General features: G+C 41.7%; 1 protein-coding gene across 5 annotated transcripts in view; it reads right to left on the bottom strand.

Moving 5' to 3' along the window:
- The window catches only part of rtel1 (regulator of telomere elongation helicase 1), a 190,574-nt gene that overhangs the window by 141,523 nt on the left and 29,802 nt on the right, over positions 1-19,249 (bottom strand). For 4 of the 5 annotated variants that reach the window (XM_038803195.1, XM_038803196.1, XM_038803197.1 and 1 more), the window contains exons 2-7: positions 16,389-16,498; positions 11,855-12,050; positions 9,164-9,257; positions 8,113-8,194; positions 5,596-5,656; positions 734-809 (exon numbers count right to left, since the gene is read on the bottom strand). In XM_038803195.1, the coding sequence (XP_038659123.1) occupies positions 734-809; positions 5,596-5,656; positions 8,113-8,194; positions 9,164-9,257; positions 11,855-12,050; positions 16,389-16,490 (611 nt within the window). In that variant the 5' untranslated portion in view covers positions 16,491-16,498. Of the gene's footprint in view, positions 1-733; positions 810-5,595; positions 5,657-6,868; positions 7,001-8,112; positions 8,195-9,163; positions 9,258-11,854; positions 12,051-16,388; positions 16,499-19,249 lie in introns of those variants that run through there. The other variant, XM_038803200.1, reaches the window with a different exon arrangement.

The raw sequence follows: 19,249 nt of genomic DNA, 5'->3' as shown, positions 1-19,249 counted from the left end.
TAAAATTGCCCCTTAAGTGTCCAGGGATGCGCCGGTTAGGTGGGGTTGCGGGCCTAGGAAAAGTGCTGCTTCAGAAGGCGGTGCAGACTTGATGGGCCTCCTTCTGCACTGCCAGGATTCTACCTACATGCTGTCTCTGAACAGTAACATCCAAAAAAGCTCCTCAAATTCCACATGTATACTGATGACACCCAGCTCTACCGACCCACTCAAACTCACCAGTCTCTCAATAGTCAACAGACAGTACGAGGGGAGAAGAAATTTGCTCCTGAAATATTGGGAAGACCAAAACCACCGTCTTTGGTTCCTATCATAAACTATGTTATCTGGCCACAGACACCCAAATCTCTCTGGGCCAATGCCGGAGGCTGAGCCAGATTGTTTGGAACTCGTGACTTATTTGACCAAGAGATGATCATTCAATTCCATGTACATGCCATGAAGGAGGCCAACCATTTCTACCTCTGTAATGGCTTCATCTACATGCTGAAATCCTTATCATGTGAGATACTTCCCAGTGTCACATCGAAATACGATGGGTACCTTAGTCAGGTTACAAATGAAAATATATGGTTTTCTGCTTTATAAAAGGACAGTGGATTTGCCTCATCTACCAACGCTTCTCAGTAAGTGATAGAGCCAAGTCAATACCCTCTTCAATTTATTATTTAGAAAAACACCATTTAAAAAGGAACATCTGTAAAATATATTTGTTGCTTTTTACATAGAATACCTGTGTTTCCTGCCACTTTTAACAAGATCTTCTACATCAAGAATGGACTGTGTAAATTCTTTCTCCGTGCTCTTTTCTGAAATAACAAATAAAGCCCGAGAAATCCATCAGACAGATGTACACAATATTATTGATTTAACAAATGGTAGGTGAACAACAATGATAGAGAAGTTGTATTTATTAAGATAAATTGAACTTTGAGAAAATATTTACCCTTCTGTTGAATATATGGATATTTAGGTGCAAAATGCAATAGCTTAAATTGTCGAGTAACGCAAATTGGAGAGATTGCAACTTACCTGCACTAGTGAGTGGAATAACAAACTGGATACAAATGAAAAAAAAAATGGCACTTCATTTCACTTCAACCCAACTGTTGACTATGTTTTGATGATCGAATTTACAATAGAGATGTCGGAACATATTTTAATTAAACATTCAGTCCAGTGGCTTTAACATTTTGTTTAGCATTTGTAGGATCTCGTATTTTCTAACAAGAGTCGAAGTCTGGTGCTCAGTTTAGATTGAGTTTATTGCAAAACGTAGTTAGTACAAATTCAGATATAAAAAAGGAACAAAAGAAGTGAACAAGAACCAGAGAATAAAGAAAAGAACCACGCGCAGTAAAGATCAAGCTTTTTTATACATGCATACTTTTGGAACACCCCCTCCCCCCTCTTTGCTCCCCATTGGCTTAATATCCTGAGTTGTGACTCCTGATTGGCGCTCCATCTCTGCATTTTATACCAGGCATTTATCTGACTTACTGCCGGCTGCACACATGGTCATATTTGTGATTTGACTTTAAAATCCGATGGGTCATTCCGAAGATTCAATATTTCCCCACAGCGTTTGACCTACTCAACTGAACTTTTTCTACTGAATGTGCACTCTTTCAACATATTTTTTCAATTGGGGAATTAGATCCAAGAAATCAAGGATTGACAATTTTGTTTTACAATACAATGCACAAATTAAATAAAGCTTCCTTTGCCGTGTATTTCTTCATTTTAAGACTCAATTTTATCACAAGGGGGGCTTGAACACGAATGGGGATAAAGCATACTGCAGTTGTATAAATCTTTTGTCAAACACTATCTAGAATACAGCATTCAGTTCAGAACACTGAAATTCAGCAGAGTGGTATACAGTGTAGATTCATGAGAAAGCCAAGAGTTAAAAAGTGTTACGTTGTGGATTGGCGGTGTAAACTGGAGTTGTATTCTCTTGAGAATAGAATGTTGGGAAGTAATCCAATTGAAATGTTTAAAACAATAAATGGATTTGACAATATGGGTAAGCAGTCTCCACTGCATGGGAATCTAGAAAGAGGCCAACTTAAAATCAGAGAATTAACATTTAGAACTAAAATGGGGAAGTACTTTTTCCAAATAAAGGGTCATGAAAATCTTGATGCTTGGTCAATAGAAATTTTTATCTCAAATCAATAGATGCTCATTAGGCATGGGTATCCAGTTATTGTAAAGCAAAGGCAAGTAAATGGATTTAAGATGCAGACCAGTCTGACTGGCAACAAAGAGGATGAATGACCTGCTCTTGCTCCCATCTTCCACCTCTATTAATTTCATACTGATACAGCTGAAGTTCAAGCCAGTTAACCATCTCATAAGTTTCATGAAATTCTTAATGGAAAAGCATAGGGATCATAATTAACAGGAGTGTTTTTAAGAAGTGTGCATATGTAATGTCATTCAGACCAGAGGCTTACCGAACATTTGATAGAAAAGGTGCAGTGCTGTTCCAAAGATTTCAAGAGAAGGGCCAAAGACAATGAGGGCAGAATTCAGGGAAACAGCTAATTAAAGTGGCAAGTGACAGAGGGATCGTGTCACCCCTGTGGGTGGAAGGTAGGTGTTCAGAAAAGTGGTCACCTCTTTGTGCATTTCTCTCAACAATCTGCAGCAGAATACACAGTATAGAAATTGTTCTCTCATTCAGGAGTGTATGGGGTCCTGAACAGCGGAATGGGAGGAAGTGAATGGGCAGGTGTTGTATCTCCGCCAGGAATAGAAGAGCAGGTGGCAGGGGAGGTTGAAGAGTAAATCAGGCTACTGGACCAGTGCCTGGGAAAGAAGAGGGGAAGACATATATTGTGGTTGGACTACATAGGAGATGTTGCAAATGAAATTATCTGTCAAATATCGAGGCTGGTGAAGTACAAGGTGAAGACAAAGTAAGCCCCATCATAGGGGCAGCACGGTAGCATGGTGGTTAGCATAAATGCTTTACAGCTCCAGGGTCCCAGGTTCGATTCCCGGCTGGGTCACTGTCTGTGCGGAGTCTGCACGTCCGCCCCGTGTCTGCGTGGTGCTCCGGTTTCCTCCCACAGTCCAAAGATGTGCGGGTTACGGGTATAGGGTGGATACGTGGGTTTGGGTAGGGTGATCATTGTTCGGCACAACATCGAGGGCCGAAGGGCCTGTCCTGTGCTGTACTGTTCTATGTTCTATTGTTCTTGGGGGAGGGGGCGACAATAAAGAGGGGACAAGAATGTGATGGGTGACAGCAAGAACATGGGGAACAAGATTGAGAATCCTTTTGAATGGAATCTTTGGCCTGAGAAAATAAAAGGATAATTCAAAACTTTGTATGTTTTCTCAGCCCCTAATCCCACCCAAGGCTTCGGGGTTGTTGAAATTCACTGTGTTCCATTAGTTTCCCCAGACTTCCAATTCTACCTCAGCCACTTACACATTCTCTATAAAAATAAAATGCAGACACTTGAAATCGGAAATAAAAACAAGAAAAACTCAGCAGGTCTGACAACTGAGTTAATGTTTCAAGTCCACTACCATTCTTCTTCAGAACCTGAAGAGTCATACAGATGTGAAAATTTATCTCGGTCTCTCTCTCTCTTTCCTGGTCAGTTTTTCCAGCATTATATATTTTCTATGCTTTATTTGATTTCTCCAAGTATACCTCCTCTTGTCTTGTAATACCATAACATTTAACCATTAATATTTAAATACACAAATATATAACTATGATGTATTTTACAGATCATTTATCTTGCACGTAACTTTTTTACTGCTCCTTTTAATGCTACTCATTTGTTTCTTTAATGCTTTAGTTCAGTAAGTGACTGCAGTGACATCATCCCCTCCAGACAAAGTTTCACTCCCCTTGTTCTAATTGCATCAATACACCCCGTAAGTTGTCTCTTCTCTCCACAGATGCTGCCTGACTTGCCGAGTGTCTGCAACATTTCCCAATTTTGCACAGCAGCAAATCGTGTGATTAAGTTCATCTCAGCCACACTTCCTAATTCACACTTCCTAATTCTTGAACTGCATTTTACATGTAAATTAAAGGAAAAGATTGGGAGATCGCTTTCCCGCTGAATAACATTCACAAAATCCATGTGTTGTGGAAAATGCTGCTGACGGCATGTTGCATTTAATTATCAGCTGTATCCATTTCCAGCTAAATATAGAGTCAAGACTTATCATAAAAGTTTTTATAAAAGTCAGAACAAAAGGCTAGAAAGGACCAAAGTTTAAAGCAGCAAAAATAAATAAGTCCTGCTTCTGTGACAGTGGAAGGATGAACAAAATAACGTGATATGAACTCTTTGGTAAAGAAAACTAATTAAAAAAGAACCTCAACTAACAGCTTGCCTGTGGCAATTTTCAAATTCAACTGTAGAAACAGCAAGGCATTAAAGTGACAGGGCTACATACATATTGACTTAATGATGAAAATCTGTGGTTTAATCCACCACCCCAGGCAAAGGACAGACTATAACTTAGCACTGGAAGCCCGATATATATTATATACATTGTCTATTGTTATGGGGCAAAGCTTAAAGTTCATTTATTCTGCTAGCTTTAGAGAAAAGCAAATTTAATTTGGCATAAAATGTTTTTGCCATGTGTTAAATTATGAGGAAGGATTTTTTGTGACCCTCGGGGCTTGTTTTCGGGTGGCGAGAGGTGGCCTGTCGTTAACCGACGGTGGGATCTTCTGGGGTTTACCACTGAATCCACCCCATGCCGCCTGGATACCAGTGGCGGCTGGTTCACAGTCAGCAAACCTGGAAGATATATGGAATAGTCACAGGTGGAAAACCATAAAGACAAGAAGCCGAATGGGTCCCGATCCCAACGTTGACGTCAATCCCAGATTTCAGTGGATGTGGCAAGACTTCATTCATGATCTTCCCAGAGACTGACAACTGGGAAAGATGGTGGAAGGACTAAGGAAGCTGGAGATCCAATAGGAAGGCCACAGCAATATCCAGCTGGCTGCCGCCCTGGAAAAGATTGTCACTGCAGAGACAGGTACGAAACCACGAAGGAGCTTTAAAATGGAGGTGCTCTCTGCAGTATTGGGAAAGATTAAAAATTCCTCCTGACTGCAGCACTCAAGCCATCATTATGGAAGAGGGATCCATTAATGGGTCTAAATTGAAGATGATCACAGAAAGCTTTGAAAGTGCGGAGTCAATTGATTGTGGCACAGGGAACCTGTGGAGATTTGCAAGCACGGGGATAATGAATACAGGAGAGATAGTGAAGATGCGTTGTAATTTGTGGAGATGAGTAAGCAAGTGCTAAAGAAATTGAGCTCCTGAATGCTAATAGCATGGCTTTATGTTTCAGCAGCTAATTCATGGGAGCAAGATGTGGCAAAGGTGGTCCTGTTATGGAGTTGGGAGAATCTGATCTAGTAACAGAATCAATACAGTACAGGAAATGAAGCTCAACTCAAAGCTGAAAAGTAACTGAGGTTGCTCCTCCAGCCGTAGCCTGAGGTAGCAAAGTGTTCAACTAAATAGGAGTACTTCCTAATGGCAGAAAATGCATAATCTCAGTATTAGAATTCATGGATTCAACTCTTACCCTCCACATTGTTATAGAAGTGGCATGTGCGGGTCGATGTTTTTGCTCGACACATGTGGATCTGAAAGAAAAATCAAAAGTCTCAAGTTGGTATATCCGGCGCACATAAATACGTCTGATTATTTGAGCTACGGGAATCAGCATTTGAAACTACCATCAAATTTCCATGAATTTAGTCTGCCTCACCCAGGGTTGCAAGGTCAATTACAACACTCCAACAGCTGTACGCTGGTTAAAAGCAACTAAATTAACACACAGCAGGATACAAATTGGTGAACTTCTTGATCAGAATAGATCAGATATTCTCTGAACCATCAGGGGATACATCCAGAATGTCTTTTAATGGATCACCAATTTTAAATAGAACAGGAACAGAGAAACCATTAGATAAATCTAACTGCTGAAACCCTGTCTGGGGAACTCAAATTTGAATCCCAGTTTTGGTTGATATTCTCCCTCTCTGCGGAAGTACCAGTGAATTAATTCTGAAATGAGTAAAATGGCAGCCAAGATGAAAGAATTATTGCGAACCTGATTCTCCTTGAAAGCCTCATAAAAGTACAATAATGCTCTGCAGAACAGATTTTTCTGAAAGTGAATTTGCAAAAAAATAAAAAAATAAAAAATAAAGTCATCCCTACTGGCAACAGAAAGTTAAAACATCTGCATCGGTGGGACTGGGCAGAAAATTAGCACACTGTTTTATCTTTTTGAATCTGTTTGAATTCAGCCAGTCTGTTTGAATTAATGTCTTCTTTCTGCTAACTTAAGAGACCGGCATGAAATGAGTGTAGGCTTTGCTGGCTCAGCTGCAAAAACCAAAATTGTGCTTGAACTGAAAATCTTACCAAGAAATTATAGAGGGGAATTTGGGAAACAAATGCTCCACACGAAGGAATGCTCGTCTCAGATAGGGGTTCCAGGGTACCTCAAACACCAATATTACACACTTTGATAAAGCCAAACAGTAATTTAAACTTCAGTTCATAATACTTTTATGAAGACATGGGGAGTCCACATTGAGTTGCAACAAAAGAAACAACCGTTTATTTACAAGGTTTAAGGTACACTGCTCCCAGTGGTACCCAACCGGGTCTGAGCTGGCCCATATTCCTCAAGAGACATGGGGAATACAATCGTTCCCACCCCTCAAGTCCTGTGCGGGTGCACGTTATGCCAAACACCTTATGTATTTAACAATTCATGGCGAGTAGCGTTAGCTGTAAGATGTGGTAGTGTGCTGTAATTCACTCTGAGTCAGAGTTGCTTTTACCTCCGTGCTGTAATCTGAGCTGGGGACAGTAATGGTAGAGGCTCCAAATTAATTTCTATCACAAGGCTGACTGGTCTTGTGGCGCAGTGGGTAGCATCCCTGCCTCTGAGCCAGAAATTCCAGGTTCGAGTCCCACCCCAGGTCTTGACAGTCAAGGAAGGCATGTTTATAACACAAACAAACAGGTTGAGTATCAACTTGCAAATCCTTCCAAGCACAACAGCGGCTGGTGCTAAGGGCAGGAGAAACTTCTGGTCAGCCACGCTTGACGTGGAATGGCACCCTCACGTTATATGCCTCGGAGGAGAGACTAGTGACTCGTTCCAGGAATAACTTGCTACGGAAACAGGCCAAAGTCTGGCTGAGTGCACCACTAGGTTTGGGAAGAGAACTGAATGGACAAGGCTGACCAGGAATCTCTTCCACTCACGGTCTGCCATTAGTGTGTGCTGGAAGGATTCATAGGCCGATTTGGCCGTGTTATGAACACATCTTCAGTGGCCATCAAGTCCTGAGCTTCTGGCTCAAGAGGCACCACAAGACGTCTGATAAAGTATACGGTTACCAATAAGAGGAACACACTAAATGATCCGACAGCGAGGAAATGTAGTCAGTTTTCAAAGATATTTGCACATTTCAAGCAACCCAATATAAACAACTACACAACAAACAACCCTTCCAGAGAACAAAACATAGACGCTCAAATCTTATCCTAATGAAAATTTGAATCATTTTCACAAATACTCAAAATACAATATTTTGTGCATGATGTTGCATATCTGCACAGTTAGGAATATTAATTCTCAAATAAACACTTCTCTGCATTTTCCCCTGCATTTTTCCAATAAGAATAAAGCTTACGGCAAAGATGCTTCTTCAATTAGTTAGTTGGCTTTCAAGACTGACATCCAGCCAACATGTACCAGGCAGAAAAATGTTTGCTCCTTCATATAATCACTTATTAACTTTGCATTCTGGCAATTGGCTTCAATTGTTTCTGATTTGCATCAACACATTAAACGCATTCCAATTTCCTTAAATAATATTTCAAAACAGTTTCATTTTCTTTCTCATCTCTTGTATTTTTTATATTATGTCCTAACATCATATCATGAATAAGTTGGGCTCTCCGCACGGTTTACACAACAAAAGCAGGCAAAGAACAAAAGTGCAAAGATAAGGACCGTAACTAGAGAAAGCAACGCAAGAAAAATAATCTAAATAAGATTTAGAAAAGTTTTTACCTTTACATGATTACTTTCCTGTTTCATCACTTCAGGATGGATGCATAGCTGTTCTCTCGACCCAAGAACACACACCTTTGGTCTACACATGGGAGTGAAAGGAGAAATTGCAATGTAACTGTCATTCATTCTAACTACTTTACTTTCCACCACATTGCCTATACAAGCATTCATAAACTATTAGGTTGAACACAATAAAAATGAATATAAGCAGCAGAGCATGAACGTGCAGTTCCACAAAGTGAAGTACCACAGATTAATTTGCCCAAAAGTGCCAGATGTAACCCAAAATAATTTTAGCCAACACACAAATTGCAACACGAAAATCAACAACCCATTAAAGTCAAGTTGCAGCATCGACTGCAATGCAACCGGAAAACTATCAGTTGTCTACCCACCATTTACTTAAAAAATTAAGGATATAAAATCATTCTTACTCTTAAAACTATCCTGCAGAACAGTTTACAATGACTTCCTGCAATAGAAATTAAATTCTACAATATAATCTGAACCAGTTCACATTGGTCCTTTGGAATGTATGTTATTACATACATTGCCCCGCATACTGGCACAATCCCACACCCCAGACCATTTTCCCCCAAGAGGAATTTTCCAGTCGGCCTGCAGGCCACATTCTCCACCTTTCCTCTTGACCATCAAGCTTAGAGAGCCCGCCCACCATCCTTGATTGGACAGTGAGCCAATCCTCTGGGCAGTAATTTGCCAAATTAATGAAAATTACTGCTGGGTCACGGTCTCTCTCACAATGCTGGGTCAGGACCCCCATCTGACCCGGTTATTGGGTTCTGACCCAAAATCTGATGCATAATCTCAACAGTGCAGGTAATAGGTACTAAATTGTTTAAACAATACATTGACATATTGCCAATTAAGCAACACCCATTATTAACAGTGCTAAGATTGTTTACACTCAGGTTTGCTACCAAAATCTAGCTAGTGATAGTTCACTCGCTTAGATTTAATGGACACAGTTACTGCAGTTCAGAAAATGCAAAAGATTAACTGAACTGCTTCAAAAGAAATATCTCACCTGTATGCTGTGGTCCTTAGTTCATTAATAACTTGAGAGAGTTGTGAATGTGTCCTTGAGGCATAAATAATTTTTGGGATATCACTGTACCTTGCTGAGTGGGGAAATTCAGATAATATTAACACATCACTTAAAAAGTAAAAGTGAGACAATGAGACTTGCAAAATTAGATTCAAGTTTAAACACTAGTAAAGCCAGAACTGTTAAACTCCTAAACATGTCAGGAAGGTATTGACAATGTGACAGCCAGATCAGTCAGGTATTTCTTCCTAACAATGAAATCACTGTGGTAAACTTTCTGGTCCCACCCCCCACAGGAATCATCCCGGGAGGGATGGAAGATTTGGCAGACCTCGGGTGGGAATTTCCAATCTCTGGGTGGGTGCAAGGGGAAAATCCCACCCACTATGTGCATGATCATTGGACAACATAAGATGGTTCTCAGACTTGCAATGAAGACACAACTGGACTGTGAACTGCTATTCTAATGTAGGTATTAAAAGATTGAGAAATTTCACTGGCGTTATAAGGACCCACTTACTTAATTTAAACGCTTGACTTGGCACAGCACAATGTCACTTATCGGAAGCATCTAATGACTAGGGCGATATTAAAGTGGGGAAAACTGCAACAGAGATGGTTATCAAACTATCTAGAGACTTGCCTCAAAATTGAAGGACATTCATTGCTTCTCTGAAACCAATTGTATATTCCCAAAACAGAAATTTGACATGCACACTGAACAGCTGACAAAGGCAAAGCTTGAATGAAATAGTCACCCATGCAGAATTGAGTGACAAATACCATTGAGTGCTCATCCAATTCTAGCCTCTTGTCCATCCCTGGTTTTAATTGCTCCACCCCGGCAACCAGAACTTCAGCTGCCAAGTTAGGTTCTGGAATTTCTTTCTTTTGGCCAAGAATTTGATCACCTGCAAATCTTTTTATATGGCTTGGTTTCAAATTAGTGAAGTCGCAGAACCGGTCACAAACACTTAATGGCCAATCACCACAGTACATTCTGACAGCAGACAAGACATGTTTCACACAATGGCTTCCTAAACTGGGCAGGGATACTTTTAAAGCGACACAAGGTACAAAATATATTCAAAAGGCAGGAATTCTTTCAAAGACAAAGGCAAATCTAAATGTACAGAAAGTTACAAGACATATGTACATATAATCTCGCCAAAAAAAGTTGCAAGTATTACCTGAAATAATTACTTCAATTCAATAAACAACTGATCATCTAAAACCCAAATTCATATTGTATCGAGAAACAATTCCAGGACCGTGTTGCTGATTTGTCTCTTTTTTTAAGTCACCCCATAATGTCTGAATATAGCACTGCTTAAAGAGCCCTTTAATTGAACAAAATTATCTGTGACTTAATCAAAGGTGTGAGGGGACCTTTGGTCAGTTACTTTTGCAAATTTCTCACAGACCAGCCATTTAAAATTAGTGATAATTGTGTTTTTTAAACAATTCACTCATTATCTTAAATAAGAGTATTTTATTTTTAGAATACATTCAAACCAAAGTAGTATTTAAAGTTCTAATGTATATAACAGTGGCATTAACATCACATGAATGACACAATGTAGGGTTTCATGCCTCCATTTTGCTACCCAACTCATCACAACAGTTTGGGGTTATTCCCTACCCCTGTTAGTATGTTCCAAATGAATCGAGCAAAAGTCTTGTTAGACCATCAGAGGCCTGCAAAGTTATTCAACTATTGGGCATACGGTGTGGGGATGTCACATACTCAAAACGCAGGGGATTTAAAGCCAGTTATATTTCATTTTGGATTTTGTTTCTCTATAGTACTTGAGAAAAACAGGCACAACTAACAACCAATTAATTTATGGGCAAAATAAGTAACTTTTTAAATATATAAACATCCTCATCCTTTAGCTCTGAAATGGCAAAACATATTTAAGTTCTAAAGGCAGCAGTAGCCCTTAAATACTTCACCAAAATTACTGTGATTTGTGCAGATGCTGGCAAAGTGCACGATTTAATCTTTAGGAGAGTTGAGACTACTCTACACACGTATAGGTCTAACTGGTAGCCAATAGAATAAAAGAACCTGGTCGACTTTTTTTCTTTTCAAGCTCAAGAACAGTGAGGCTTTGGCAACACTTAATGTCAATGCTCACGATTCACACATAAAATGTATCTATTTTCAAAACCTCACCAGCAAAAGGTCTTTTAAAAACTCCCAACTCTACTTGTGCTACCTCAAGACACCTACTCAGCTGTTGCACCAGGTTCAAGTAATGCTGTTTCCAAGTAAGTATCGCACAGTGGAACATTTGTACTCACTGAGCTCATTCAGGTAGGGTTTCTACAACAATTCATATGAATTTTTCAGGTTTGTTCTAAAACAAGGCCAAAGCAGATGCAGCAATGGTAGCACTGCAATCGGTATCAGTGCATAAGGACCAGGACGGGGAAAAAATAGTCAATTCCAAATTTCAGTTCTACCTCATACGTCCCATGGGAGAACAATGCACATTTATGAACGTCAGGTTAGAACCCAAGAGGAGGACCCATTGTTACTTAACTGCCATTGGTATGTTTTCGAAGCTGAAGGGTGCCAGTGCCCATTGAAGTGAACCTTAGCGTTAATCACTGCAGGCAGGAAGGCAGACAACTGATGGGAGTATAGATGAAAGCTGATCTTACCTGAATCAGCACCTACAGATGCATTACCCCATGAAGACAGAGACCGGCCATCAAAAAGTTCTTCCCCATTCAACTGGTGGGATATTTTATTAGCTGAAATACTATCTCTTAAATGTTCCCTCCAGGCCAAAGCAGCACACAACAAGCAGAGTGTTTTTCCTGTGCCAGTCGGGCTTTCCAGGATCCCATTTACTTTCTGAAAAACAACAACAGAACACATCAAGAAAATGAACTATCCTTTTGTGGTTTGCAATATCACCAACAAAACGTTCTTCCTAGAGTTGACGCAGAAAGGGAAACACAATGTTCTGTAGTACAAACATTCATAGCAAGAAAAGGTTTGGAAAACAGGTGGACTAATAAATCTTCATGCACATTGGCCAGTTTTGTGAATCAAACATGTGCGCCCAAAAGGCAGCTCAGTACGGCAGCTAGATGCTGGGAGATACCTCTTCTGGGATATACCTGGCTCACTACGGCTCGAGATCTTACACGATCACACAATCTGAATCCAGCCCGTTGTGGGTAGGATCACTTTTTAGCAAACCTGCATATTAGAGTGAAACAGTTAGTCTCATTTTAATATGCTCTCCCATGATCTACCCGAGGCGTTGGGATCTCATCCCTTCGCCGCGGAGACCTCAAACAGGCGCCTTTCAGTGCTGGTCTCCACAAACGGGGACCAGACGGAATGGTACTCGTAGGGAAATCCCAGGGGATCGGAGGCCACCAGGTGCTTGCCTTTGGGCAGGGTGGCACCTGAACACCTTGGCATTGCAAGCCTGCTAGTGTCACCTTGGTGCCACCTTACCACTGCCCGCTCGCAGGGGAACCGCCAGGGTATCAAGTTGGCATTTTTCCAGTGATATGCCTGCATGGGTGCTAGGGACCTTCCAGGAACCCCTTATAGCTGAGTTGGGGCGATGGTTGGAAGATCGGGGTGCAGAATTTCTAGTGCAGGAAACAGGACGAAGTGCGGCTTCAGTGGGGCAATCATGAAGCCCCGAATAGAACCAGAGTTCCAATAGATAGCATGGTGTTTCTTGGCACTGCAAGCACCAGAAAGCCAGGGTCGGGATTCTCTGAGCTTGCGCCGGGTCCAAAATCTGCGTGGGCGCAGGAAATTCCCACCACGCCGCTCCGGCACCGGGACGTCGATTCTCCGGTCAGGGGCCATTGAAATAGGCCCCCGCGGCGATTCTCCGCGGGCGACCAGCCGAACTCACGCTGATGTGGTATACATCTGGTACCACCCGGTGGGGGGACGGGGGTAATCTGACTCCGGGGGGGGGGGGGGGGGGGGGGGGGGGGGGGGGGGGGGGGGGGGGGGGGGGGGGGGCCTCAGCGGTGGCCAGACCTGCAATCGGAGCCACCGATCGGTGGGCCATCGCGATCTTGGGGAGACCTTCCTTACTCCGCGCGGGCCCGCTGTGTGGCTCCACCATGTATGCGGCGCCCACGCGGTCTGAACAGCAGAGCCCCGCCGGCAGCCAGAGCTGTGGGACGCACGCGGGGGCTCTTCTAGCCCCCTGGAAAACAGAGAATAACTCCGAACTTGAGAGGAAAATGTCTGGAGTTATTCTTGCCCGTTTCCCGGCGGGCGTGGGGATTTAGTCCCCAAAAGGAAGAATCCCGGCCGAGGTCTTTTGTTCCCATTTGGTAAGATTGCGCCCAGGGGAAAACTTCTGTTCTTTACTATTTAAAGCTATTTTTCAAAACCTGTGTATAAAGAATACTTACAATTTCACTACATTGAACAAAAATGTCCCATGACCCATATCATAAATGGTTAAGACCCATTGCTTTATTTTTATTTCTATAAATTTAGAGTACCCAATTCATTTTTTCCAATTAAGGGGCAATTTAGCGTGGCCAATCCACCTACCCTGCACATATTTGGGTTGTGGGGGCGAAACCCACGCAAACATGGGGAGAATGTGCAAACTCCACACGGACAATGACCCAGAGCCGGGATCAAATCTGGGACCTTGGTGCCATGAAGCAGCAGTGCTAGCCACTGCGCCACCTTGCTGCCCGATCCATTGCTTTATGATACGCAAACATCAACCGGTATAGTACTTCCCAGAGGAAATCACTGATTATCTACAGACATTACTACTGCAACAGTGTTTTAGCCACACACTCATTTTCATAGAAAACGCTTTACATACAAAACAATTAAATGTACTAAGATATTTACTTAACAAATACCCACTGTCATTTGGTGTAAAAGGTTGCAGACTTCAACCTGAGCTTTGAATATTGAGGCTACTAGACACTAATAGATATTGAGTAAAGAGACCAGCAATCTTCTACTATCTTGGAACTGTTGGTCAAGCAGGCTGTGGTTCCATAGTACTATGAAGGATAGTTTTCCATTGTGGACTTTCACCCACTAGGAATTAGACTTCATATTTAGAACGTCACATTTCAGCCAACAAACCTGGAACTGGAGATGCTATAATTAATCCAGTTTTATTTATATGGTTTATTACACAATTTGAAATTCTCATTATTATAGACTCCCCTGATGGCTCAATTGAGAACACTATCAAGCCATATAGCTCAACATGATCCAGGCTCAATCCCACGTCTCGTGTAAGTTAGCTGATCTTAGCGCTGCAGAAAGTGGAGTACTGCAATTGACATCAGTGCAACTGGCTGGAGGTGAAGTGTGTGTGAGTGTGCGCGCATGTGTGTGTGTATCTATTTGTGTGCATGTATTCCCCGATTACCTTCAGCGATTACCTTCAATGATATTCTTAACTGTGTCAACTGGAGGCAAGATCAATATCATAAAATGTCCCTCCAGTTACAAAGCTAACTAGGCTCGAGAGGGATGCTAAATCCTATGCCACTGCAAGCAAGATGGATGATTATTGCATAAAACTTAACTGAACACCACCTTGGTGCAAAGGATTAGAAGGATCAAGCATTAAATGTTACAAGGAAAACATTTAAATTATTTTACAATCTACTTCCATACTATGGCATGAATTCGAGTAATGCAGTTTGCTGTGCACTGAATATACTATTGTAACAACACTATTGACCAGTGTGAGAAATGTTTGCTTTCATTTCACTACACACTACCCTCACTACAGAGGGTAGTGGGTGTCTGGAACTCACTGCCGGAGGAGATGGTGGAAGCAGGGACAATAGTGACGTTTAAGGGGCATATTGACAATACATGAATAGGATGGGAATAGAGGGATACGGACCCTAGAAGTGTAGACGATTTTAGTTTAGACGGGCAGCATGGTCGGCGCAGGCTTGGAGAGCCGAAGGGCCTGTTCCTGTGCTGTACTTTTCTTTGTTCATGTTTATGGATTGCTATTGGACCATTAATACTGCAGTAAATGTTTGGCTTCATTTTTTTTAACAAACAATTTTTTTGAGGTAGTTTTTGGCATTGTAAACAGTTACAGACATCAACAGAAAGAAAGCAAAAAAGGCACAAATGTGCAAACTTCCACGTACATTCAATACTTCAGTCGTAACCTACTGCACAAGCCCGCTCCTCTCCCAACGGTACTACCCGCCAATTTATCCCTCCTACTCTACTCTAACCCCTGCCCCCCAAATCCCCTCCCCCTGCTGACGCTCACTGTCCCGCAAAGAAGTCAATGAATGGTTGCCACCTTCGGGCGAACCCCTGTACAGATCCCGTCAAGGCGAACTTAATTTTTTCCATGCCCAGGAAACTTGACATGTCCGTAAGCCACAACTCCGTCTTCGGGGACTTTGAGTCCCTCCATGCCAATAGTATTCGTCGCCGGGCTATCAGGGAAGCAAAGGCCAAAACATCGGCCTCTTTCTCACCCTGGACTCCCGGGTCTTCCGAAACCCCAAAAATTGCCACCCCTGGACCCATCGCCACCCTTGTTTTTAGCACCCGGGACATGATCCCCGCAAATCCCTCCCAGTACCCCCTAAGCATCGGACATGTCCAAAACATGTGTACGTGGTTCGCTGGTCCTCCTGCGCACCTAGCACATTTGTCCTCTACCCCAAGGAATTTGCTCATCCGAGCCACCGTCATGTGGGCCCGGTGAACGACCTTAAATTGAATCAGGCCGAGCCTGGCACATGTTGCGGTCGAATTTACTCAGGGCTTCTGCCCACAGCCCGTCCTCCATTTCCCCGCCTAGCTCCTCCTCCAATTTGAGTTTCAGTTCCTCCATCTGGGACCCTTCCCCCTTCATGAGCACCTTATAAATATCAGAGACTCTACCCTCCCCTTCTTCCCCCCTAGAGACTATTCTGTCTTGGATCCCCATTGGCGGGAGGCGTGGGAAGGATGGGACCTGCCTACGGACAAAGCCCCGCAACTGTAGGTACCTGAAATCATTTCCCCTTACCAGCCCAAATTTCTCCTCCAAGCTCCTAATGTTTCGCTTCATTGAATGAATGAATGAATGCATAAGAACTTGGTTTCCTGCAACATTAGATGTATTTTCTTTTAATGCCAGGGAGGAAAAACAGTGAAAATAAAACTGCAGAATAAAGTTACACATTAAACATAGCACATTACCTTTTGTAGACATTCTATCACCTTCAACATATAATCCTCTTGGCATTTATAAGGGATGAAAGGAAAATCTATCGTAATCCCATCAAGCTGTATTTTGGTCATCTTGGTAACTAAAAGGGAATAAAATTTTAAAAAGCACAAGAAATTCAAATGAATCAGTTGAAAGAAAATGGATGAGTTAAATGAAATAACATTTGTTAATTTTCCAGCTTTACTAAAAGCAAATTACTTCAGGCTGAAATCTAAAATAAGTTACCGAAAATGCTGTAAATAGTTGGCAGATCAGGTAGCATCTGCGGAGAGCTAACATTTAAAGTCAATGACCTTTCATTAGAACTCAAATTGATGAACTAATTGCAGCCTTTTGTCTTTTCATTCCAAAATTTACTGCTTGCACAGAAGTCTTTCCTGTTTCATAAACAAAATATCATTTGCCCTTCTGACTCATGAATTAAAAGAAAGCAAAAATATTAAAAAGGCTTGACAGCCCAACAAAGAAGCAGCACATAAATAAAATACAATACGCTTCAATTCTATTAAACTGTACAACTCTCCATGACATCTTCCTTCATCCACAAGACATGGGAGCAGAATTAAGCAATTTGGTCCATCGAGTCTGCTCCACCATTCAATCATGACTGATATGTTTCTCACCCCCATTTTCCTGCCTTCTCCCCATAACCCCTGACCCCCTTTATACCACCAGTCAAAGAGCCAAGCAGCTGCTCTTATTAACACAAACCCCTACCTTTCCTTTGAGCTTCACCAGGCCTGCCTGACTAACTGACCCTGGCAAAGCTGCCCCACACAACTGCCTTTTGGGGCCATTTTCATGATTGTTGCTCCAGGTCACCTGCAGTCCCAGCAGTGACCACTACTCTGGGTGGACCTATTTTGAAGATCTACCGACCCTTTGACTGACCAGCAGCTCTTGGAAGCTAGATCTTTGCTTTCACAGGCCTGGGAACCCCTTACTTGCCTGATTGGCATTTAATCCCTTCAGGGCTCCCAGAGATGGCTGTGGCAGATTGGAAATCTGTGGAGATTTCCAGACAATAGATGGGGCCAGAGCCACAGCCAATAACTCAACCCTCAGGGGTGAGTCTCAGGTAGACAACCTTGCTATACCCTCAGCTATGCTTTAAAACCTACATTCAATCCATCACCAAAATGACATGCTTCAATTTGGACTATTTGGTTCCCAGCTGAAGTTACTACAGGGCAAGTCAGATAGATCCCAGGATGGAACCCGGCTTGATAGATCCTAACTTCTATTTTTTTGTTTCGAAATGTTGAAGGTGACAATCAAAGTTTGGTTTTTGCCAATTTGGTGTTCATACTCAATCCATATTCTAACGTCTAAATTTTACCTGACCAACGATATTTTATAGGGCCTCTTTGATTCAGTAAGTAGCGCTGTGTCATTAGCGCACCACAAGTTCGTTATGTTCTTGCCTCCAATTCTTACTCCGGAAAGCACATCTACTTCCCTGAATATTTGTTGTGCGCACAGATTGAATAATTGTAACAACAGTACACAGCTTTGTTCTACTCGTAATTTCATTTGAAACAGAATTTATCATCCATTTTCTAGACTGATGCTCACTATTTGGTCTCAATATAGGCACTGGATAAATATCAAATATTTACCATCAATGTCACATTTTAGCTACGCATCTGGCAATACAAACCGTCAAAAAAAATTCATAGTCTATGAAACATATATAAATGTTCTTTTTCATTTTTAGATATTTGATAAAGATTCTTCTTGGGTTAAATATTCCCTCTCTGTTCCCACTCCATGTCCAAGTCTAGACTACATTTTTTTGATTTCTATTTCAAATGTGTTATTATTTCTATTCTGATTTTCAAGATCACTTTAATGAGGTGAATAAACTTACAGTTCTAAAATGATTGCACTCCGTTGCTTTAGGTTTTTCTGGTAAATTGACAAATAATGAACACCTCAACTCAATTGGAATGCATCTTTGGTATATATTTGACCACACATTTCAGTTATCACTTCAAACTCTGTTCCTCAGAGGACTTTTAGATGTTCCGTTGTTACTTCATCTGTGCCTAGAACTTTCCCTGTAATCATCAATTTCAGAGTTTTCTTCACCTCTGATATAATGTTTGACCCCCTCATACCACCATCTCTTGAGGACTCCCTCGATTCACTTATACATCTGGTCCATCGTTTTGATTTACCATCTTTGTCTTTTATGCTACCATCTTTATCTTTTAAGCATCCACTGTATATTGTTGTCCTTTTTTCTATCTTTGGTGCATAACTCCAATTTTGCGATTTATTTCCAGCTCTAACACTTCATCACACACCTCATTTCATCATTTCTCTTCAGCCTACCTAGAATGGGGGCTGGTTTAGCTCAGCTGGCTGGACTGCTTATTTGTGATGCAGAGCAAGGCCAACAGCACAATTTCAATTCCCGCACCAGCTGAGGTTATCCATAAAGGCCCCACCTTCTCAACCTTGCCCCTCGCCTGAGGTGTGGTGATCCTCAGGTTAATCACCACAAGTCAGCTCTCGCCAAAGGGAAAACAGCCTATGGTCATCTGAGACTATGGCGACTGTACTTACTTTACCTACATGCACTCTTTAGTTTTCTTCAATTTTATCATGTTCAGGTGTGTTTTTTTTCTTTCCCCTTTCTATCGTCATTGCCAATATTTAAGCTGTCATCCACTCCTGGTCTCTCTTTCCCTTTTTGTTTTGGTAATATTTCCTTTACAGAATGTTGTATATTTACTGTTGTATATTTGCTTTCTACTCTGAGATTGCACATTGTTCGGATTCCTCAATCCTGAGACATTCACACTGCTATAATCCCAACTGATGT

Source organism: Scyliorhinus canicula, chromosome 7, assembly GCF_902713615.1.
Source record: "Scyliorhinus canicula chromosome 7, sScyCan1.1, whole genome shotgun sequence".
Taxonomy (NCBI): domain Eukaryota; kingdom Metazoa; phylum Chordata; class Chondrichthyes; order Carcharhiniformes; family Scyliorhinidae; genus Scyliorhinus; species Scyliorhinus canicula.
Note: the sequence above shows the minus strand (reverse complement) of the source record. Positions and strands in the feature narration are given on the sequence as shown.